At 38.8% G+C, this 24,092-nt stretch overlaps 2 protein-coding genes and 1 long non-coding RNA gene across 3 annotated transcripts; all 3 read right to left on the bottom strand.

The window, feature by feature from the left end:
* Positions 1-274: 274 nt before the first annotated feature.
* LOC132155311 (interferon-inducible GTPase 5-like) lies at positions 275-12,482 on the bottom strand. Its single transcript, XM_059564194.1, has 3 exons — positions 12,329-12,482; positions 2,328-2,901; positions 275-2,233 (listed from the first exon to the last, which is right to left on the bottom strand). Exons 2-3 carry the CDS (start codon positions 2,899-2,901, stop codon positions 1,605-1,607), a joined length of 1,203 nt encoding a protein of 400 aa, XP_059420177.1. The 5' UTR covers positions 12,329-12,482; the 3' UTR covers positions 275-1,604.
* Positions 12,483-20,298: 7,816 nt separating this feature from the next.
* On the bottom strand, positions 20,299-20,845 carry LOC132154333 (uncharacterized). The gene is made up of 2 exons (XR_009437153.1): positions 20,632-20,845; positions 20,299-20,573 (listed from the first exon to the last, which is right to left on the bottom strand). It is a non-coding gene; the product is annotated as an uncharacterized LOC132154333 (long non-coding RNA).
* Positions 20,846-21,617: 772 nt separating this feature from the next.
* Positions 21,618-22,986, bottom strand: LOC132154331 (oocyte zinc finger protein XlCOF26-like). The gene is made up of 2 exons (XM_059562877.1): positions 22,743-22,986; positions 21,618-22,591 (listed from the first exon to the last, which is right to left on the bottom strand). The coding sequence occupies exons 1-2, from the start codon at positions 22,825-22,827 to the stop codon at positions 21,636-21,638; spliced, it is 1,041 nt and encodes a 346-aa protein (XP_059418860.1). The 5' UTR covers positions 22,828-22,986; the 3' UTR covers positions 21,618-21,635.
* Between the last annotated feature and the right edge of the window lie 1,106 nt (positions 22,987-24,092).

Raw genomic sequence — 24,092 nt, 5'->3', positions numbered from 1 at the left:
ATCCCCCAAGATTAATTAAGAAAATCTGTTTACATGAGGTGTCCTAAATATAATTGCAAAAAACACTGGGTTGTGCAAAGCGAGAAATAACAACTGACTTCAAAACAACTATGAGTCCCAGCTGATAAAGAAAGACACAGGTGAGAGTCTATAAAAACTGTTGCTAACCCCCTGCACCCCCCCACCAGCCGGATAACCAAGGGGAATTAAAAAATTACAGCCCTGTGGCACTAGCTCAGTGAAAGGACTTAAGTCTCCAGGTTTAATTCAGGTTTCTGTGATGCATAGTATATCCAAGGCATGTGAAGTAAAAAAGTTTTGTTTACCAGAGAGTGAGCGTTATATAAAGAGGAATCTCCCTGAAGCTGCGCTGTCTGACACAGTGGTCGAAGATTAAGGGTATTCACTCCACGGCGGAGAACATGGGGCGGAGGACAGTGTGAAGACATGGAGAGGATGCTAGGTACCACAGGTCGAAGCCATTGATATGATGCATCATCCAGCCGACTCACACGAGCGTTGCATTTACAGGTCAAATCAGGCCTTTTAGAAAATGGAGAGGAAAATGTGCAAAGGATCTTAGTTGAACAGCAATATATATATATATATACACACACACACACGCATGTAAGCATTCATTTAACATACTCTAACAGTGAGTTGTTCAATGTGCATCTCACCTGATTTCAAATAATGTCACATCACACTTGTAGCTAGTTATTATTATTATGAAGTTTATTTATATCTGCTTGGTTAGACACTTAATCACACTTGTCTAAATAATCTTGATTTGATCAAAAATACAGTAATGTTATAATAAACCTTAGTAAGCAAAATGTTGTATTGGGTGAAATTAGTATCAGCATGACCTAATTATATAAATGATATGCTGTAAAAGTGTTAAATGGGTGTAACTGAGGGAAGAATAAAGAACACATCATTGTGTTATTTTATTGTTAAGATAAAATATAATAAAAATAAGATGAGAATTTTGTTTTTTAAATTTAAGTAGTTTAATTCAATTCCTGATCAAACACACTTATAAAGTGGCATAAACCTGTAGGAGTGAGGTTGCCGATTTAAGTGTGAGTCAGTGAAACTTTACTGCCACTGACAGTTTTGTTTACAAACCATAAAATATTAATTGTGTCATTTATTACTATGCATACAGTATGTTGTAAAACTTAACCTGCTGTAAATGTAAATATAGGTGCAGCAAAAACACTTTGAGTTTTCATTGGTCTAAACTTGTTTGGATTTTACTGCCATTCAATAAATTGTTAAAACCTGTACTGTACATGTGAACATCCTGTTCTGATCTTTATCTTGGACACGTAAGCAAAACGAGTACTGTTCCTCAAATTGAATCAAATTGCAATTATAGTCAAACGTTTGCCTTATATCATATTGAGAAAATAACTGAATACAACAGTAAAGTGATAAATGTTTTGAAATTTAATGTATCATGATTGTAGCATTCAGTTGTAAATTTCAGTTAAAGAAATAAGAAATGCAAGATCACATTTAGTTAACTAACAGAAATTGAATTTGAATAAAAGCAGATGCTACTTGAATACATGTAATTTCTGTGTCACATTCTGTGTTTACACTTCAGTCTGCACTGAAGCCATTAGCACGTTTTTGGCATCTTCTGCTATGTCATTCAGAGCTCTCTTCAGCATTGTTGAGACTGTCATATAGGACATTCCTCCTGCCACCACAGTGCCAAGTAAGGGTACAAGACTCACAGCATACTCAACTGCATTTTCAGCCACAACCAGGGATGCAGCACCCGCTAAGGATAATATAGAAGCTGGGTTTATCCCACCAATCAGTGGGGACTTCATTTGACTTTTGAATTCGTCAATGGTCTTCCCAGATCTTTCACAGAGCATCTGCAGGGATGGATCATCTAGACCAAAGGTACTGTAGTATGTTTCTATCTCCTTTTTAACAATGGCAAAATCCACAGCAACTGAAAGACCAGGAACAGGGACTGTAGCCACCAAAGCAGACAGTAAGGCAACTTTTCCAATGTTTTCCTCTAATACTTTCTTCTTTTTCTCATTGATCTCCACTGTGATATTCGGCAAAGCCAACAGCAGCACAAGTCTCTTATGCTGTGGAAGCTCTTGCTCCATTCTATCCTGCAGAAGGTTTAAATCATAGTTGCCGAGCTCGAAGCTAGAGATCAAAAACACGACAGGATCCTCTATACCGATCTTTCTCAGACCTAGACAGAAACAGGAAAGTGCATCATGAAATAAGTCATTACATTTTTTATAAAAAAAAGTATTAACAAAAAACGTGTGAACTGAACAACCAACCTGTTTCACAGTCCTCTCGAATGGAATCCAATGTCTTTTTCTGGTCAAAGCTTTTCTTCTTACTCTTCTTCTCAGCATCAATGCTTGAGTCAATCTTGGAACGAACAAAATAAAACGTTTTCCCCATACTCATGATCTCTTTGGCCAGCAGAATGTGGCATTCTCTGAACCGATCTGAAGCGATGATGATGAAAAAATCATAACGTTCAATCTCAACAAGTTTAAGATACTCATCAGCTTTGAAGTTTGGTGTTCCAATGCCAGGAAGATCCCACACTTTCACATTTTTATATTTTGGGTGAAAATAAGCTTTAGGCTCTTTAGTGGTTTCTACAGGGCCAGTTATCGCAGAGTCCTCTTCTTCATCCCCTAAACCCCTGAATGCATTGACAAACGTAGATTTTCCAGAACCTGACTCCCCCGTCACACCAATGTTAAGTTCTACAAGATCCTGTTTTTCAAGGACTTCTTTGATTGTGTTTACCGCTGTTGGGAGATCCTGAGTAGATATGGATTCTTTAATATCTTCAAGGTCCTCCAGAGTTATTATATAATAATCATCAAACATAGCCATCTAAAAACAACAACAAACAACAAAAAAAACACATCAAATTCTAAAATTTTATAAAAAGAAATTGCTCCATAACTAACTTAATCTTTGTACCCTGATATTATGAGAATGAGCATTACATTAATTTTAACATTATGGGAAACTATGTTTCTCCAAAATACTGAAGCCTGATTTGATAACATTTATGCGCTGCATAAACAAATGGCATTTTGTCTCAGTCAGTGCTGAGTGCTATTTCCTCAGATTATTTTGACTGAGAAGTGGCAGCAATGTAGCATGGTCAGCTATGCAATGCTCATTCCCGTTATCTCTGGGAACTGAGGTTATGTTAGTAACCAGAGTTTTCCCTATAAATACGGTTCACTCACATTGCATTAGGTTTAATACTATGGGGAACAATATCCAATAGTGCCATGCTACAAGCGCAGAATGAAAACCCATCCTGGGTTGTGTGGGCTAATATTAGGCTGGAACTAACCCAGAATAAGTGAGGCCCAGGCAATGAGGCTGGAGTCCTCAGGGCAAAAATGCATCAGTTGTTTAGGGGAACAAAATCTGTGGCTGAAGCCTTTGAAACCTAGAAAAGGTAGACAGCGAAGTCCAGCTGGCTGATGCACAGATAACACCAATGGAAATGCTGTTGGACCATGCCTAGGATGAGGCCATACCCCTGGTGGAGTGGGACCTCACTCCAATGGGGCACTGTAAACCCAATGAGGTTTAAGCCAGCACTATGTCATCTACTATCCAATGGGATAATCCAATTTTTCAAGTTCAAAATTAATTGCCCTGCACCCTTCAAAGTAATTGTGGCAGGGGGGGCGTGGTTTAGCGAAGCCTTCAGCGGGAGAGAGAATCAGGAGACGAGCGGTGAGTGAGTGGGTTGGACGGAAACGATCAACACCTGTTTCTTGTTGCAGTAATAGGCGTGGAGAGAGTATAAAACACCAGGAGAAATGGGAGCAGTTGAGAGAGAGAATCCTGCCGCAAGTGGCTACTGGCCGAGGGAAGTGACGTGGAACACATCATCGACCTCGTGGTACTGGAGCAGTTCATTGCTCGACTTCCCTGGAAAACAGCCGAGTGGGTCCAGTGCCACCGTCCCATGTCGCTGGACTCGGCTATCCTCGGGGGCAGTGTCGGGTCTGACCAAGGGCACAACAGAGTCCCACTGGGCTAGCGGGGAGGTCTGGGCTGGCTTGTTGGCGTTGCAGGGACCCGGAGCATTTCATGGACAGGTGTCCTGTGATGGAGGTGGGAACGATGATCCGGGTCCCGGATGTCCCACAGGCCATCCCCGGTCAGGCAGGCGAATACCAAATACCCGTGAGTATCAAGGGGGGTATATATCCGGCCTTGGTGGATTCAGGATATAACCAAACCTCAATCCATCAAAGCCTGATGCAACCGGGGGCATTGGATACAAGCCGCATGGTTTAGGTGCGGTGCGTACACGGGGATGTGGTGGAGTACCCTGTGGTCCCGATCATCATTCAATTCAGGGGTCAAAAGCATAGTGTGGAGGTGGCGGTTAGTCCCCACCTCCAGCATCCGATAATTCTGGGAACGAATTGGCCCACGTTTACTGTCTTATTAGGGTCATTATGTGTGGATGCCTCTTGGGGAAATAAGCCACGGAAGGGGGATGCACGTGTGCAGGTGGGAGAGACTGAGCCAGGATCGCTGGGTTCTGCTTCAGGGGAATCGATCGAAATCGGGAGACTGGTTCTCTCAGAGCGTGATGACTTTCCTCTGGAGCAGTCTCAGGAGGAGACATTAAAATATGCTTTCCAACAGGTCTGCTCTATCGATGGTCAGCCTCTCCATCCTGCCCACCCTATCCGTATTTTGCCATTCTAAGAGATCGGTTGTATCGAGTGACCCAAGATGCTCGGACAAAAATAAATACAACCCAGTTGTTGATTCCGAAGGCCCGCAGGGAAATGCTTTTCCATGCAGCTCATTCTAATCCTGAATCGCCTCAAGACCCATTTTTTTGGCCGGGCATTCATGACAACGTGCGCAGGTGGTGCGCGTCTTGTCCGGAATGTCAGTTGGTGAATCCACCGGCTGCCCCAAAAGCACCATTGGGCCCCCTTCCCTTAATGCAGGTCCCCTTCGAGAGAATTGGTATGGACCTCATCGGGCCATTAGAGTGATCTGCATGGGGACATCGCTTTACATTAGTCATAGTTGACTATGCAACCCGATATCCTGAAGCAGTGGCTCTCCACAACATTTCCGCTAAGAGTGTTGCGGACGCCCTGTTTCGTCTAATCTCCTGGGGCGGGGGTTCCCAACCAGGGCACGGCGTTTGTCACGTACGCTACGCGAACTATACGGATTATTGGGCATTAAATCGATTCGAACTAGCGTCTATCACCCACAAACCGACGGCCTGGTCGAATGATTTAATCGCATGCTTAAATCAATGATCCGTAAATTCGTCCAAGAAGACGCCAAGAATTGGGATAGGTGGCTAGAGCCCTTGTTATTCGCTGTGCGAGAGGTCCCACAAGCCTCCATGGGGTTTTCCCCCTTCAAACTTCTCTACGGTCGCCAGCCCCGAGGGGTGCTCGACGTACTGAGAGAAACTTGGGAGGAGGGGCCATCTCAAGGCAAAAATGAAATTCAGTATGTGCTGGACTTGAGAACAAAACTCCACACTTTGGGGCGGCTATCAATGGAGAATTTGTTACAAGCCCAGGACCGCCAGAGCCAGCTATACAACCGGGGAACTAGATTACGCAAATTTGTACCGGGAGAGAAAGTACTTGTATTACTCCCAACGTCGAGCTCTAAGTTAATGGCTAAGTGGCAGGGACCGTTTGAGGTCGCACGACAAGTCGGAGATCTCGATTATGAGGTAATATGGTCCGATAGGAAGTACCAGATCTACCACCTCAACCTCCTAAAAAAATGGAATCAGGCGGAATTAGTGATGTTGGCAACTGTGATTAGCGGAGAGGATGATCTCGGGCCTGAGGCGAATGTCAAACCACAATCCCTCGCCCTGGCCCCAGGGGGAGATCACCTCTCGCCGTCCCAACTCACTGATCTAACGAAATTACAGGCAGAATTTGCCGACGTGTTCTCGCCCCTACCGGGCCGTACCAACCTCATTCAGCACCATATCGAGATGGAGCCGGGCATGGTGGATCGCAGCCGGCCGTATCGCTTACCTGAGCACAAGAAAAAGGTAGTTCAGGCTGAATTAGGAGCAATGCTGGAAAAGGGAGTAATAGAAGAATCCAATAGTTACTGGGCGAGCCCGATCGTTTTAGTTCCGAAAACGGACGGCTCAATCCGCTTCTGTGTGGATTATGGCAAGGTGAATGCTGTGTCGAAATTCGACGCGTATCCAATGCCGTGGGTTGACGATTTGCTTGATCGGCTAGGCACGGCTCGTTTTTATTCGACATTGGACTTATCGAAGGGATATTGGCAGATCCCCTTGTCTCCATTATCCAAAGAAAAGACAGCTTTCATAATACCGTTTGGATTACACTAGTTTGTTACCCTTCCGTTTGGGTTGTTTGGGGCACCGGCTACTTTTCAGCGCCTCATGGATAAGATTCTGCGGCCCCATGCGGCATATGCTGCATCTGAGGGCCGTCCTGAGGTCGCTGAGGGGCGCTGGACTCACGGCCAACCCAAAGAAGTGTGCGTGTGGAAGTAAGGTATCTGGGCTTCCACTTGGGGCATGGACAGGTGTGTCCCCAAATTGACAAGACAGCCACTGTTGCGACCTGCCCACGTCCCAAGACCAGAAAGGAGGTAAGGCAGTTCTTGGGGCTGGCGGGATATTATAGACGGTTTGTTCCTAATTATTCGGACCACACCAGCCCCTTGACTGACCTTACTAAAAAGGAGGCATAAAATGCCAGGAGAAACGTTAGAAGTTGAGAGAGAGACGGACTGCTGACGTGACCTGAGAACCGGAAGGAGTAACCCAGGAGGTGCTATGCGTTAGAGTATGTTGTTGTCATAGTAAAAGTCACCATTGGTGTTTACGAAGAATATTTATTTTTAAGTCATAATAAACTCGTCAGCAGTCCAGCCGACCCTTGCCCTCTTCCTTTCCTCACATGAACTCACTACAGTAATATTGTGCTTCTGCAAATTAAATATGCACATCAATCTTTAATGTCCTCCATTTCAAGCAATTGACATTTTTTCAAGTATATTATGTAAATATATATGCATATTCCTATTTATACAACTGTACAGTAAATAATGCACAAATCTGTACATAAATCTTATTTTCCAGATTTTACCACATTATTCTTTTTTTATTTTTTTATTTGTTTTTTCTTTAGTCTTATTTAATTGTTCTTTCTGTTCTTGTGTCATATGTATGTACAGGTGCTTCTCAATAAATTTAGAATGGTGTGTAAAAGTACATTTATTTCAGTAATTCAACTCAAATTGTGAAACTCATGTATTAAATAAATTTAATGCACACACACTGAAGTAGTTTAAGTCTTTGGGTCTTTTAATTGTGATGATTTTGGCTCACATTTAACAAAACCCCACCAATTCAACAAATTAGAATATGATGACATGCTAATCGATTCAAAATACCTGCAAAGGTTTCCTGAGCCTTCAAAATGGTCTCTGACAACCATTAACACTCTTCAAAAGGAGTGTAAGTCACAAAAATTCATTTGCAATAAGCTGGCTGGTCACAGAGTTCTGTATCCAAGCATGTTAACAGAAAGTTAAAGTTAGAGTGAAATGAAAAAGTGTGGAAGAAAAGATCAACCAACCGAGCGAACCGCAGCCTTATAAGGATTGTCAAGCAAAATCGGTTCAATGATTTGAGTGAACTTCACAAGGAATGGACTGAGGCTTGGGTCAAGGCATCAAGAGCCACCGCACACAGACGTGTCGAGAGATTTACTGAACCACAGACAACGTCAGAGGTGTCTTACCTGGACTAAGGAGAAGAACTGGACTGTTGCTAAGTAGTCCAAAGTCCTCTTTTCAGATGAGAGCAAGTTTTGTATTTCATTTGGAAACCAAGGTCCTTGAGTCTGGAGGAAGGGTGGAGAAGCTTATAGCCCAAGTTGTTTGAAGTCCAGTGTTAAGTTTCCACAGTCTGTGATGATTTGGGGTGCAATGTCATCTGCTGGTGTCAGAGGTGTCAAGTAACGAAGTACAAATACTTCGTTACATTACTTAAGTAGAAATTTGGGGTATCTATACTTTACTTGAGTAATTATTTTTTAGCCGACTTTTTACTTCTACTCCTTACATTTTCACGCAAGTATCTGTACTTTCTACTCCGTACATTTTAAAAATAGCTTCGTTACTGCTATTTCATTTCGGCTTGTTTTCATTCCGGCTTGTCATCATTCAAAAAAAAAAAAAAAAAAAAAAACTATCCAGACAAATCGCGCCATCCGGATGGAGTGAATTTGATTGTGGTTGGATGAGAAGTATAAACAGATACCATTCCGACACCCTATTGGTTTGTATGCGATCCATCGCACCTGCACATGACACAAATCACGTCACACTCCAGCCAGGACATAGCCAGTTTTGGGTTCGTTTATCAAAAAATATATTTCTTAAAAGTAAGGTTGGATATGGAACCGGTATGCACCTTACTGAATAAGAGGAAGCAGATTTCGGTGCCTTTTAAATGCCTGAGCGATCGATTGAAATGTTTGTCCTGGTTCTCCGAAATGTACACAAGAAGCACGGGCATCGCTAGGCTTTTTTAGCGGGGCTGTAGCATTTAGCTCCATAAACTGTATACAAATTTGTGATCGCCTCAGAGTCAGTCCCCTTAAGTTTCATATGAAACCGGCGTCAGACCGGTCTCTTCTCCGTCTTTCAGCGCGCTCTTCAATCCGCAGACCGCGGCGGAGCAGCGCGAGCGGAGACAAACACAGAGGACACAAGGTATGTGTTTATCGAAAGATTGTTAGAATATCCGTATCTGTGCAGTTCTTTGTCATAAATACAGTTTACAAAAGGTCACGAGGGAGCAGTCGGTTTCTCATCTTCTGTAAAGTTTTCGCTGCGTTCACCGCTCATCACTAAACAGCAGTTTCTTCCAGCAAAAATCTAGCCCTTAACACATATGAACGAACACTTACACTTATTTAAATATACTTAATTTAATCGTACGTACTTTATACATACACCAGCTACTGTGCAAAAGTCTTGGGCACGTTAGTATTTTCACTAAAGAATGGTGTTCGGCCAGTTATTTATATACTTTGCTGTTTCAGTATAAAATATCTGTTTAAATTTCCAAACATTCATTTCGCCGTTGTCAGACTGCTTGTGCATTCAAAATCGCACTAGATTATTAATAAAATTAATGGCAAACTGATATTTCCTACTGACACACTACAGCATATATATAAATAACTGGCTTAAACCCCTTTTTTGGGGAGAAAATACTAATGTGCCTTAGACTTTTGCACAGTAGGTACTCTACTTTACAAACGACTGTTGCTACTTTATAAAGAATGAGCATACAGTCATTCACAGAATGGATTAAAGACAGTGACAGACAGCACTCATCTTAACTAAATATCAGAGTGAGTGACAGAGATACAGTCGAAACATTATGTGTGGTTTTTGTATTAAGTAATGACCCAGATTATGAAATACATTTATTAGCCTTAGATTAAGCACAACTTGGGAAATAAGAGCATCCAAAGTGAAAGCTATGTATTTATTTTAAATATTTGTAATGTTCTTTAATGTTATCCATAGTTTTTTTGTGGGTCTTTTTTTTAAAGTATCGGTTCAGGCACCGTTTAGGCGCCGGTACCGTTTTAAAAGTATCGAAATGGCACTGGATTATTTCTCACTGGCTCATTTACCAAATGGGTGCTTTCTCTTCGTCCTCCACAAATTAAGCTACTGTAGGTAGTTCGGTAGCGAGACGGTTTAATAAATTATCGTTTGCGATTGACGACGCGATTGACAATGTTGTGATAAGTAGGCTATACCAACTTTGTAACTCGTTACCCCCCCCCCCCCCCCCACACACACACACAGACTGGACATAGCAAATACAGGAAGCTATCAATCAAGAAGGTATCAGGATTATGAGTTATTTTTTCATTTTTAGTTTTTGATTAATCACTTGGATTAATCATTCACTTTGACAGCACTGTAATCTTTCTTGTATATAGACAACCATACAAGGCTAATTGTTTTTTAGCCTCCACCAATGTTCTTGTCCATTGCCCTCGCAGATTCCTGCAGCTAAACTTGGATGTACACTTACATTCCATTAAAGGTTATTGATGACATGCCTCTGAAGTTTGACTTTTTGCACCATAACAATACTTATAGGCAACTATAGGGTGACCATATGAGCCATTTTCCCAGGACATGTCCTTACCAGGATTTTTATATTGCCTAAAATATCCAGATTTTGGCTGTTTGTGCTTTGCAGATCGATCATTGTATGGCATTCATAAGTGTCATACAATGATTGGTGCGCAGCGACGCTTCAAGTTGAATGAACGAACAAACACCTAACATGTACGTGTATTTGCATTACTCTGATCGTTCTCTGTAGATCTCACCTTATCACACGACACGACTGGTTGATTATGTAACATACCTGCATGTTATTGGTCAAACTACTTTGGATGTTTTAGGCAATATAGAAATTCTGGCAAGGACGCGTCCTGGGAAAATGGCTCATATGGTCACCCTAGGCAACTAGTCATCATATCTCTAGTTCTTTAATGTATTTGCATTGTACTAAAGTACGTTCATTTTCAATGGGCATATATGCGGCTGAAACAGGTAGCCTAGTGCATCCCAAATTTTTCAACATGAACATTTTAATATAACATTATAGTCATTATGGCCTATGGCCTTTAGAAAAGGTAGTGCACAATAGGCCCCTGTGGCGCGGCCTAAGCTTTTGTTCTAAATGGCATTTTTTTCCCTTACATTACTTATACTTTTATACTTTAAGTAGTTTTTTAAACCAGTACTTTTACACTTTTACTTGAGTAAAAAGCTTGAGTTGATACTTCAACTTCTACAAAAGTCTTTTTAAACCCTAGTATCTATACTTCTACTTAAGTAATGAATGTCAATACTTTTGACACCACTGGCTGGTTTTGGTCCATTGTGTTCTTTGAAAGCCAAAGTCACTGCACCCATTTACCAAGAAATCTTGGAGCACTTCATGCTTCCTTCTGCTGACCAGCTTTCTGAAGATGCTGATTTAATTTTCCAGCAGGATTTGGCACCTGCCCACACTGCCAAAAGCACCAAAAGTTGGTTAAATGACCTTAGTGTTGGTGTGCTTGACTGGCCAGCAAACTCACCAGACCTGAACCCCAGAGAGAATCTATGGGCTATTGTCAAGAAGAAGATGAGAAACAAGACACCATGTGAAGGCCACTGTGAAAGAAACCTGCACTTCCAGCACTTCAGCAGTGCCTCAAACTGATCACCTCCATGACACGGCGAACTGAGGCAGTAATTAAAGCAGAAGGAGCCCCTACCAAGTATTGAGTACATGTACAGTAAATGAACATACTTTCCAGAAGGCCAACAATTCACTAAATGTTTTTTATTTATTGGTTTTATGAAGTATTCTAATTTGTTGAGATTGTGAATTGGTGGATTTTTGTTAAATGTGAGCCAAAATCATCAATTAAAAGAACAAAATACTTACATTTTGACATTCTAATTTATTGAGAAGCACCTGTATGTGTCTAAAAAAAACACAAATTGTGTATTTTCACACTGTTTCTAAAATGTAAATCTTAAATGAAACTGCAAAAATAAAACAATGAATTGGTATTGTCTGAAAACTGACTCTTACATGTTTTCAATCTCACCTTGGTTTCAGAGACAGGAAGAATTATAAGACTGTGCTGTTTCCCGTTTCCTTCACAAATGTCAAATTCACTGCTGTACAAAAAAAAAAAAATTTGAAGTAAGTTCAATCAAGATGAGCAAATAATTGCAAAATTACCCTTCATCATCCATGTTACATTTATAGAGAACCGTTTTCGACACTTAATAATTACAAAAAAAGGTCATTGCGACTTTTTTTTTTATCTCCCGGTTATTCTTTTTTCCTCAGAATTGCGGGATATAATCCTGACAGATTTATATATATTGTAAACTCGAAATTTCGAGTCATAAATTCAGAATTAAACTTTATGCGCGATATAAACTCGCAAATCTGATTTTTTTTTCCTTCTCGCAATTGTGCGTTATATCTCGCATCTCAGTTATGCATATTCAGGCTATATGTCTCGTAATTCTGACTTTAGCTAACTTATAACTACGGTATTTCGCTGTTCTGAGAAAAAAAACAAAAAAAATTACGAGTTTATATCGCGCAAAAAGTTTAATAAAAAACATTCTATAAACATTTGGAACATCAGTGAAACAGTAAAAATACATTAGTCCGTTTCTTTCTTACCAAATTCTTCTGCGCAGCAACGAGACCCAGCGTCTGATCTGAAGTGAAGCTTGTGAAGCCCGGAGCTAAACTTTTCTACTTAATGCAAAACAAGTTCAGAGCACACGCCCAATAAATACTATCACTTTCGTTTTCACTGCTACGAATCACAGTAACACAGAGGCATATCTGTGCATTAACACTCAGAAGCAGTGCTAGACACATTTTTACTGCAGTGTAGCCTATTTATATTTACTGAAAAGATTTTGCTTTTGTCTGTGCATATCGATTTTTTTAAGGGACAATGCACATTAATTAACATGAGTAAACACGTATACTATGTAAATGTGCGAGATTTAGTCATTCAGGCTAATTTTTATCTGCAGTCCCTGGCAAGTTGATGGTAAGAACCATAATGCACAAATACACAAAGCGGAAACAAACATATTACAAAAACCAACATACAAAAAAAAAAAAAAAATTATGCGGACCTATTTGATGATCAAATAACCACCCTTTTACCAATTCAGAAAAAGAAGCAAGAGATGTAATATTTCTTTCCGAGTATGTACTGCTCTATAAGAAAATACTGATTGCCCAAAAGTACTTCTTCTATATGGTATTATACAGTCCCCTCTAGTAATGGCTGTAGTAAAAGAATTTACATTTTTCCTGATCAATTTATTAAGTGGAAGCGGAGCCAAACCATGCAGAATTTTGAACACAAGTAAAATATCAGCAAATTTAATCATATTTTCGCAACTTAAATCCCCATATTTAGTTAAAATTTCACGATGATATGAATCAGACCTTTTATTTTTAAGTCTTTCTCTTGATTGCAAAATAGTCCCATGCACCTCTCTGTGTCCAATTGGTGAGACAGTAATTCATATGTGAAAAAAATCATAGCATTAATGTATAAATTTGAGGCCTCAGTGGTTCAATTACTTCTAATATATCTAAAATTTGCCAAATTAAAATTTATTTTATTCCCAACTATTTTAACTTGTTTTTAAATGTTAATAAAAAAAAGTCCAGCAACAGAAACTATATTCACACAGGAAATCTACTCTTACAATATTTATAATGCATTCAGGCTATAATTTTTTAATCAGTATATGTGTTCCCTGGGAATTGAAACCACAACCTTTATCACTGCTAAGGCAATGCTCTACCTCTGAGACACAGAAACACTTTCTTGCACAATATTTGCTTCTAGATTTTTTCCATTAATGTCTTAAGTCAATGCAATACTTTAAAGTTATGTGTAAACCTATGTTTTCCATTGAAAAGAGCAGCAAAGGTCACACAGGACACAGCAAGTAAGCAAGTAGTTGTGAATCAAGTATTATACATAGATATTTATACTCTTGAACTACTGATAACCTTTTACCTGCAACTGTGACATCTGGATCTGGATCTCTATTTTCAGACTTTGAAAAAAAAACATACATACAGTTTTGCTAACAGTAAGATGTAAACACAAGTTTTTTTTAACCAATTTGTAATCTTAACCATTTCTGCTGATAATTCATCTGCCACTTGTTTTTTAGTTTTAGCATGCATATTTGTATCAACAGCATACATCTGACAATTTACAGCAGACGCACAAACATCAGTCAAATCATTAATATACAAACTGAATAACAGAGGACCTAATATTGATCCTTGAGGTACACCAACTGAATTAATAAGTGATTGTGAGATTTTATTGTCTACTCGAACACACTGTTGTCTATCCGTTAAAAATGCTTTCATCCTTGTTGGGAAATTATAATTTAACAACTTTTTAATTAAAATCTCATGATTTACTGTGTCAAATGCTTTCCTTAAATCCAGAAAAACAGCTCCCACCACACCACCTTTGTATAATTTTGCCTTAAAAGAAGACAATTTGCGGTTTCTGTTGAATGGTACTTTCGAAAACCGAACTGCATCAGATGCAATGAAAATGATGTGTTATGTGAAATTATCTGTTCAGTTGCTGTTTTTCAGCAATTTTTTAAACTGTGGGAAGAATACTAATGAGTCTATAATTACTAATTGACATATTATATCCCGATTTAAACACAGATGTAATAACTGCAGAAACACTCATAAACACTCATAAACCAACTTATAATTTTTAAAATTGGAGGAATAAGTGCCTCTTTATACATTTTTTAAACATTATATCCATTCCATACACATCTTTTGCCCTTGAACTATTAAGAGAAGTAATAATAATGTTTATTTTAGTATTTGTCAATTTTTTAAAAGTCAAAGTTGATAAGTTTAAATTTATAAGTAAAGCTAAATCTTTTGAATCAAATACATTCTTAATTGAAGTTTTTGTAGAATCTATAAAATGATCATTAAACACTTCTGCCACCTTTTGCTGAGTCATTAATCATATTTCCATTTATATTTAATTCTATGGTTTTATGTATCCTCAATGTGCCTGTAAATTTATTTAAATTCTGCCATATTTCTTTAGTATTTCCTTTTGCTTCACTAATAGTCTTAATAAAAATAATTATATTTATAATAATTCGCCTTTCTTAGTTCCTTTACAACCTTATTTCTTAATGTGGTAAATAAACACCTGTCATGTACCTTTTTAGACCTGAGGGCTAACTTAAGAGCATGATCCCTTAGCTTCATAAGTAATCAAGTTGTTTCATTTAACCAAGTTAAATATACTCTTTGTCCCGGCTTTAGTTTTACTTTCCTTATATAACTGTTTATAATTTTTTGAGTTTCAGTCATGAAAGATGTACAATTTTGATCTAAACCCTCATATGTTAAATGTGTCCCAGTCTATTTTTTTTATTGTTTTTCAAGACTATCCAAATTACTTTTAGGTATTTTATATTTTTCTACTTATTTTCAGATATTAAATTAAATCTGATTTTAGTTAGCTTTCTTACAATCAAAATTATATTATGGTCGGATAGACAAGTTACCAGATTAATGGAACATCACCTGGTGGAACGCCGGCCTGAAATGTAGTCACCAGTGTTAAATCAACAAAGACTCACCCACTTGACCAACATCCAAAGTACTCTTACAATATTTACAGTGCATTCAGGCTATAATTTTTTAATCAGTATATGTGTTCCCTGGGAATTGAAACCACAACCTTTATCACTGCTAAGGCAATGCTCTACCTCTGAGACACAGAAACACTTTCTTGCACAATGTTTGCTTCTAGATTTTTTCCATTAATGTCTTAAGTCAATGCAATACTTTAAAGTTATGTGTAAACTTATGTTTTCCATTGAAAAGAGCAGCAAAGGTCACACAGGACACAGCAAAATGTCAAAGTCTGCTCACAGTAGAACCTAAAATACAGATAGATACAGATTAAATATAAAATACAACTATACACATAAGGACATGTAATAAAATAAAATAAAATAAATACAAAGTTAAATAAAGCAGCACAAAGCACATGGCAGATAGAGTGCAAACCAGTGAAGTAAATAAACAGTGCAGATATAATGATTGTAGTGCAAAAGAGCTTATTCAGTCTGATTAAAGTGACAAAAAGCTCAGAGAACAGTTCTTTATTTAACCTGACAGAAGAGATGTGATGGCTTCTGCCAATGCTGTAAGGAATTTTGATGGCAGGAGATAGACATTATTCTTCAGATGAAATAAAGCTGAGAAAAACTCTGCAGAGCCATCTCTCGAATCTTTTTTCTGTACTCTCTTAAATACAGTTTTTTTCTCTATAGTCATGTTCAGTACATTTCATTCATAATTGCTATGGGATCTCGATGCAGTCATGAGGCCTTAATGTTACGTTCTGTGAAAATAAAGGCCGTATTGTGTGCCATCATGTGCTTCACCATATGCCTGCACAGTCCATTCAGTGCTGAGTGGAGGGTAGTGGAGATGGCATCTTCAGTCAACCGGTTGGACCGATGTGCAAACTGGAAGGGGTCCAGGGGGGGGGGGCAGACTTGATGTGGTGCATGACTAGCCGTTCAAAGCATTTCATGAGGATGGGGGTAAGTGCAACAGGACGGTAGTCATTGAAGCAGGATGGAGATGGCTTCTTCGGAACTGGAATGATGGTGGTAGCTTTGAATCATGTGGGAACAACAGCCTGACTAAGGGAGATGTTGAAAATGTCTGTGAAGACATCAGTGAGTTCTGCTGCACAGTCTCTCAGTACACGCCCAGGGATGATGTCAGGACCCGGAGCTTTGTGTGCATTGATCCTGCTGAAGGATCTCCTCACGCTGTCTGGGGTCAGCGTCATCACCTGGTCGCCGGGAGGAGGTGGAGTCTTCTGTGCAGTGGAGCTGTTTTGTTGCTCAAAGCGAGCGAAGAAAGTCGTTCAGCAGAGAGATGTTGTTGTCACAGGGCCACAGTGGGGGCTCGTTGTCCATAATGGTCTGTATCCCCTGCCACAGGCTCCTAGTGTCTCTGATGCCACATTTTATCATAAAATGATCAAATGTTATGATTTTAAATTTAGTAATTGTGTTAAATGCATTAAATACATGTAATGGAAATATAATTAATTTTATTAATTATAAAGTCAAGTTTTACTTATATAGTGCTTTATACAGTACAGATTGTGTCACAGCAGCTTAACAGTGTCACATATTGTGTCAATGATGCAAGAGGACAATAGAAAACAGTCAGTTTCCAGCTAAAGTCATATCAGTGTTAATTCAGTGATGTCATCATCCAGTTCTTCTCTGTCTGTGCAATCATTTAAGCATCCCAAACTAAGCAAGACAAAGGAACCAAAACTCCATCAGTGACAGAAATGGAGAAGAAACCTCGGTCTCAGTCAGGGGCCAGTTCCTCTGTCCAGACAAAACCAACATTAACACAATAAAATGAAAATGATTACTTCCGTTAACACTTTATTGATTTAATAAAGAGTCATAAATATCTGTAGATGATTTTTTTCCCCATTTTTCATATGTGTAAGACATCTAGGTTCAGACTGGTTCTGTAGCATGTTGTTAATGAAAAGCATTACATGAATAAAGAGGGTCAGGACATTTGTCAAACACAGACACTGTCTCAGCGACTGTACACAGCCAGGTTTGAAGTTACTCTGAAAAGGCAAAATGTTTTCACCATAATAATGAGTGTAAGAGACTTGCTAGACAGGATTACAGCACTGTTGGGTAGAAATAAAAACAGTTCAAAAGAATCCCCAGAGTAGAAACCGTGAGAGGGATGTCAGAGCTAGAAATCGATCTTCATTAGAACACTTTCTATGGTCTATTTAGTTTATAAATCCTGATATGTCTGTTGACACAGATGTGTTTTGTGAATGAAGAACAACAAACTGGAGATACTGCTGTGACCTTTATTTTACTCCAAACGAAACATACTGCACTTCCTTAAACGGCATCAAATTAACATAACATCTTGCCCTATACAGCACATTTAGACAAGATCTAAATAAAACACTCATCTAAAGGTGATAAATGTTTTAATGTACATATTAAGTGTAATTCAACAAGAAAGGCCAAAAGCTAGAAAGACATAAAATAGCAGAAATAAATGACATTTTTTAGCAAATACACATTTGCAACAAAAGTAACCCTACCTGATTCTCTAAATGAGGTTAACTTTGCTGTCAGCTTGGCACCCTTGTGCTAGAAAGTCATTTATTCATGCAGCTACACAGACAGGCTTCAGTGTTTGGAGAAACGTTTTCCCCATAGTGTGGTAAACGCAATGCTCGTTCCCGTTATCTCAAGGAACCAAGATAACATTAGTAAACCATAGCGCTTTATTTAACAGTTTATAGACAGTTCTTGGATTCAAAAGAGGCTTGTTAAAACAAAGTCTAAACTGAGCTAAACTAACATGTTAGTGAAAGGACATCAGATCATGTATCAGTTTATACAGCAGGGATTATTACAGTTAATTTTGAGTGAATTGAGACTCCCTTAAAATATAATGATTCCATTTCTGTTCCTCTAAAATATACTGAATGGTAAATCTTCATCAAGACAGAAATTTATACAAGATACATCAATATGGAAGAAATAATTATTTCTAATGGGTATCAGCTCACAAAGCGGTGGGTGGAAATTAAAGAATTAAAGGATGATTATTTCATGTCTAAATATTTCTGGGTGTTCATATAAATATATTTTTACCTTTGATTATCACTGTAGCATGTTTATAATTTTGTAAGTAAATTAGTAAATTCACTCATTAGGTGACAAGAAAAGAAAAGGCCAAAAGAAAACACTTTTGAAGACACTCAGGATTGAAATTATATGAAGCCAGGAACCTCACATTTGCACGTAAAGATGTGAAGAATGACTCGAGGACAGTGCTCATGCTTTAATAAAAGGACATCTCTAGAAGTTTAACAGAAGATGTGTATTAGCGCCCTCTACCGTATAATAATGAAAACACGGATTCTAGGAGTATAGCTCAAATATATTTAGACTTTTTGTAAGTATAAGTGTACATAAATGTCATTTTTAGTATATTTCTGAGGAGTACATAAAAAGTAAACTAAAAGCATACTTAATTTTATTTTAAAATAAGTATACTAATAGCACATTTGAATAAACTTATTTTTCGTAAGGGTACTGTTCACATTTACAATCCTGAACGATAAAGTAAAGCAATGTAATTGCTGGTGGGCATTGCTTCTTTCTGTGCATCAGTGCAGTTTTGGAAAGAGTGACTCTCCTGCTGCACTGAAACGTTTTGTCTCCAGTGTGAATACGTATGTGTTCTTCTAGGTTTCTTTTACTTGTGAAGCTCTCTCCACATTGATGGCATGTATTCTCATTATTTTCAATTATTCTCATTACTCTTCAATAAACTCCATCTATATGACACAGCTCACTGTTATGCAGAATGGAGGACCAGATCTGGAAGAAAAAATAAAAAAATAAACTTTGCATGTGTAATATAGGCTACAGTATTAATATATATATATATATATAGAGAGAGAGAGAGAGAGAGAGAGATCTGATCCACTTTAGTTACAGAGATACACCTTATAGACATTACAATTATTCACATCTAAACTATGAGAACAATGATTTAACTAAACTAAAACCAGCACTTACCAAACACAACAGAAGAGGTCCAGTTGTTATTGTTCTTATATGGACTGTGTTTTTTTTTTTTTGGCGGTGAGCAAAGAAATTAAGATGAATTACTGCCACCTACTGAACTGGAGGATGGAACAGGGCTTAAAGGGACAGTTCACACAAAAATAAAAGAGTACCCCATAGTTCACTCCTAAGCCACCCTAGGTTTATGCTTTATTGGACTAATGAATATCATCCATTCACTGACTTATAAAGCTTAGAAGAGCCAGGAACAAAACGTTAAATTAATATAAAGGCGAGACACAAATGATCACAACGAGGGCTGAGAAAATGTATTTAAAATGTGCTTTAAGGACTGTATCAGATGTTAGATGTTTTCCAGCTGAAATGCTTATGACCTACAGGTGAATCATACAGTATATTAAAAGTAGAGTTTAAGGCTTGAGGACAGTTTGCAGTAAATACAAACTAAAACAAAAACTGTGTCCATCTCCATTTCAGGCTGCAAAGCAACAACATTATTTTTATTTTAAAGGGGTTGATTATTTTCTATAGCCACTGTATGATTTGTATACCGGTTAAAACACACAGACATTTAATAAAAATGAACTGTGTTTTGCTGTGTATTTTTTGGCAGTATATAGTTTAATGTAGTAAAGGAATAGCTTTACTAAATATATAAAATGTGAAGTGTGAGTTCTATATTGAAAGCTAGCATAGATCTGAGGTTTACAAACCCAGAGCACATAAATGACAAAGAAACTGTATCCACAAGAGTTTCTGAAGGTGAACAAGCATTGCACTTTTATTAAGTCTTTTGTTCAGAGCGATGCACTGAAGCTTTTATTTTTTTTGAAGTGTCCAATATTGTTCCAAACTTCTCTCAAGTTATAATTACTATACGTTAAATTAATATAAAGGCGAGACACAAATGATCACATGAGGTCTGGGAAAGATATAGAAATGTATTTAAATGTGCTTTAAGGAGTTTATCAGATGTTAGATGTATTCTAGGTGAAATGGTAATGACCGACAGGTGAATCAACAGGAGTTTCTGGCTTGAGGACAGTTTTCAGCAAATACAAACAAAAACTGTGCATGTCGATCTCATTTCAGGTTGCAAAGCAACATGTGATTATTTTAAAGGGGTTAATTATTTATTTTCTCGGTCACAAGTGTCCAACGTTGTTCCAAACTTCTCTTCTTGCACAGAAAACAACTCTCATCTATTCATCTTCACCCCAAAGTAATGCTTTTAAACATTACACTCAGATGATGTTTGACATTTCAGCTTCTGTTTAGATAAAACACGATATAATAACAGATACAGTAATCGAAAGACGTTTTATTTTTAATAAAATTATTTTTCTTTTCTAGAGTTTGTCAGCCGGATGTACACTAACGCTCAAAAGTCTGGAGTCAGTGAGACTTGTAATGTTTTTTAAAGAAGTCTCTTATGCTCATCAAAGCTGAATTTATTTGATTAAAAATACAGATTACAATATAAAATAATGTTTTCTATTTTAATACCTTTTTAAAATATAATTTATTTCTGTGATGTGCAGCTGTATTTTCAGCATCATTATTCCAGTATCCAAGTGTCACATGATCTTCAGAATTCATTCTAATATACTGATTTAATATTAGAATCATCAACAGTTGTGCTGACAAATATTTCTTTGGAAACTGTGGTACTTTTTTTAGGATTCTCTGATAAATAAAAAAGAAAAAGAACAGCGTTTATTCAAAATATAAATCTTTGCTAACACTTCTTAAAAATTTAACAAATCCTTGCAGAATAAAAGTTGGAATTTCAAAAAAAAAAAATTTAAAGAAAGAATAAAAATGTACTGGCCCCAAACTTTTTGAACAGTAGTTTATATTGTTAGAAAATATTTTATTTAAAATAAATTTAAAATTCTTTTTAACTTATTCATCAAAGAAATCTGAAAAAAAGTATCTGAGGTTACAAAGAAATCTGAAGCAGCACTGATAATAAATCATCATATTTTCATGATTTCTGAAGATCATGTGACACTGAAGACTGGAGGAATGATGCTGAAAATACAGCGGAGCATCACAGAAATACATTACACTTTAACACAGATTCACACAGAAAACAGATGTTTTACATCATAATAATATTTCACAATATAAAAACTAATTCCTGTAATTTTTTAAAAATATATAAATGCAGCCCTGATGAGCAGAAGAAACTCCTGTAAAAAAAAACAAAAAAACAATACAAATTATTCTGATCCCAGCTATAACTATCAGAGTCTGATCTGTTATTCTGGCAGAAGCTCCTCCTTCGGGTGAATGGTGAGTGTTTCACCTGAGGATGACTGCTCCCCCGGAGGCCTGAAGAGGAACTGCGTCAGCTTCGGACAGCTCTGCTGCTTCAGGTGTCTCAGTAAATGGCTGAACTGACTGAAGCTGGCAGCACACGAGGGACACTGGTAGGGCTTCTCTCCGGTGTGAACGCGCTGGTGTTTCTTCAGGTTTCCAGACTCGGCGAAGCTCTTCCCGCAGCACGAGCAGGTGTAGGGCTTCTCTCCGGTGTGTGTCCTCTGGTGCATCTTCAGCTCGCTGGCTCTCGTGAAGGCGCTGCCGCACTCGGAGCACACGTGAGCTTTCACACCCGTGTGCTTCTTCTGGTGGTCTTTGAAATAGCAGAGCCACAGGAAGCTCTTCCCGCAGAAGGAGCACACGTGGGGTCTCTCGTTGGTGTGGATCCTCAGGTGTCTCTTCAGGTGCGCCGCTAGGATGAAGCTCTGTCCGCACTGATGGCAGCTGAAGGGCCGCTCTCCGGAGTGAGACAGCAGGTGAGTCTTCAGACTGGTGGCGTGTGTGAAGCTCTTCCCGCACTGATGGCAGGAGAACGGCTTCTCTCCTGTGTGGATCCGGATGTGATCCGTGAGGTTGGCTTTATGTGTGAACCTCTTCCCGCAGTGCTGACAGGAGAAGCGTCTCTCTCCCGAGTGAATCCTCATGTGATCCTTCAGGTTTCCTTTGTGTGTGAAGCTCTTCCCGCACTGGAGGCAGATGTAAGGCTTCTCTCCGGTGTGAGTCCTGATGTGATCCTCAAGATGACCTCTCTGTCTGAAAGTCTTTCCACAGTGAGGACAGATGAGTGCTGTTTTCTGTGTGCTTTTATTTTCAGTCTCTGAGCTGCTTATGATCGCACGAGGTTCTTCCTCCACTTCATTCAGCTCGTGACTTTCCTCTTTCACCTCCACCGGGTCTGAAACAAACACAGAGTTCTTCTGGTGCATGCTTTAGTGTATTCACACTAAAAATTATAGCAATTAAAAGTGCACTCTTAGTAGCCCTTTGAAATAATCAGCATTGAATTACATGATCTATATAAATGAGTAACATAATTGTAAACCAACCTTTTTCTTCCTCGGGGTCCTCCTTTAATATCGTGAATGGTTCTGGATCACTCACGTCTCCAATCACCACTCGGACAAACTCCATCCTTCAATGGTTTACAGTGATTTCTGCCTGTTGGCCTCCTCAGATTCGCTCCAGCTGTGGGAGGAGCTTCACTTCAGCTGTGGGAGGAGCTTCGCTCCCGCTGTGGGAGGGGCTTCACTCCAGCTGTGGGAGGAGCTTCACTCCAGCTGTGGAAGGGGCTTCACTCCAGCTGTAGGAGGGGCTTCACTCCCGCTGTGGGAGGGGCTTCACTCCAGCTGTGGGAGGAGCTTCACTCCAGCTGTGGGAGGAGCTTCACTCCAGCTGTGGGAGGAGCTTCACTCCAGCTGTGGGAGAAGCTTCACTCTAGCTGTGGGAGGAGCTTCACACCAGCTGTGGGAGGAGCTTCACTTCAGATGTTGATCACATGTGCTGTGGAGATCCAGATCTGACAAACCAATTGTAAATAATGAGAAAATCAGTGAATCTTCTAGTAATACTACACAATTACAATGAGTTCTATTCAACTGTGTTAAACATAGATTTTTGTCCTTTTTATCGCAAATGCATTGTAATTAAATGACACACTAACTATATATATATATATATATATATATATATATATATCTATAGACCCCTTAAAAGTTTGTAAACATTCCAACGTCTCCGGGTGGGTGGGGCTTTGCTGGAGGCAGAAAGAGGCGCAGACGCAATGTTGACAAGCGTAAGCTAGCACGTTTTAGAAGGGATTTATTAAACGTGGATGCAGAAGAAGGTTCGGAACTGTCCGAATATGTACAGTCACTGACTCTGCGGGACCGTGACAGCTATTTTTGTAAATTAACTCTCGCGGATGGAAGCAGGCTACCTGACCCGTATGCCATACGGCCATATGAGTTACTTTTGGGTGGTATGGGGAATTTTGTCAAGGCTTATTTTCTAATGTAACCTATCGCTGGCTTAACTATAATTAGCAATGTGTATTATTTTAAGAGACCATTCAAAGGATGGCGCACACATCTATCGCTGTAGGTTTGTTTAACATTTAAACTAGCTAGTGCGCTGAAGGTTGGCTACTTTTCACCTATAAAACCGAAACTTGCTGATTTACTAGATAAAACCAACACAGCAGTTCATATGCATAGATTATTTTACCTGATATGAAGTGTGCACTGCAAACACGAGCATTATTTATGATCATCTCCGTCCAGTCTGTACGCCGTATTAGTTTTGAAACAAAAGTGCTGTTCCTTCTATTCTGGCAGCCAAAAACCCAACAAGAAGACATTTTAAAGTCAAAACCTCAAACTTTTAGTGCACCTGCTACG

Source organism: Carassius carassius, chromosome 12 (genome assembly GCF_963082965.1).
Source record: "Carassius carassius chromosome 12, fCarCar2.1, whole genome shotgun sequence".
Taxonomy (NCBI): Eukaryota; Metazoa; Chordata; class Actinopteri; order Cypriniformes; family Cyprinidae; genus Carassius; species Carassius carassius.
The sequence above is the reverse complement of the archived record's forward strand: the minus strand, read 5'-3'. Positions and strand labels throughout refer to the sequence as shown.

Bases quoted from the DNA above. Each gene is read 5' to 3' on its own strand.
- LOC132154331 (XM_059562877.1), bottom strand. From the start codon at position 22,827: ATGGAGTTTGTCCGAGTGGTGATTGGAGACGTGAGTGATCCAGAACCA. The intron at 22,592-22,742 runs GTTGGTTTACAA...TGTTTGTTTCAG, and splicing joins GGACCCCGAGGAAGAAAAAG to ACCCGGTGGAGGTGAAAGAG.
- LOC132155311 (XM_059564194.1), bottom strand. From the start codon at position 2,901: ATGGCTATGTTTGATGATTATTATATAATAACTCTGGAGGACCTTGAA. The intron at 2,234-2,327 runs GTTGGTTGTTCA...GTTTCTGTCTAG, and splicing joins TCGAGAGGACTGTGAAACAG to GTCTGAGAAAGATCGGTATA.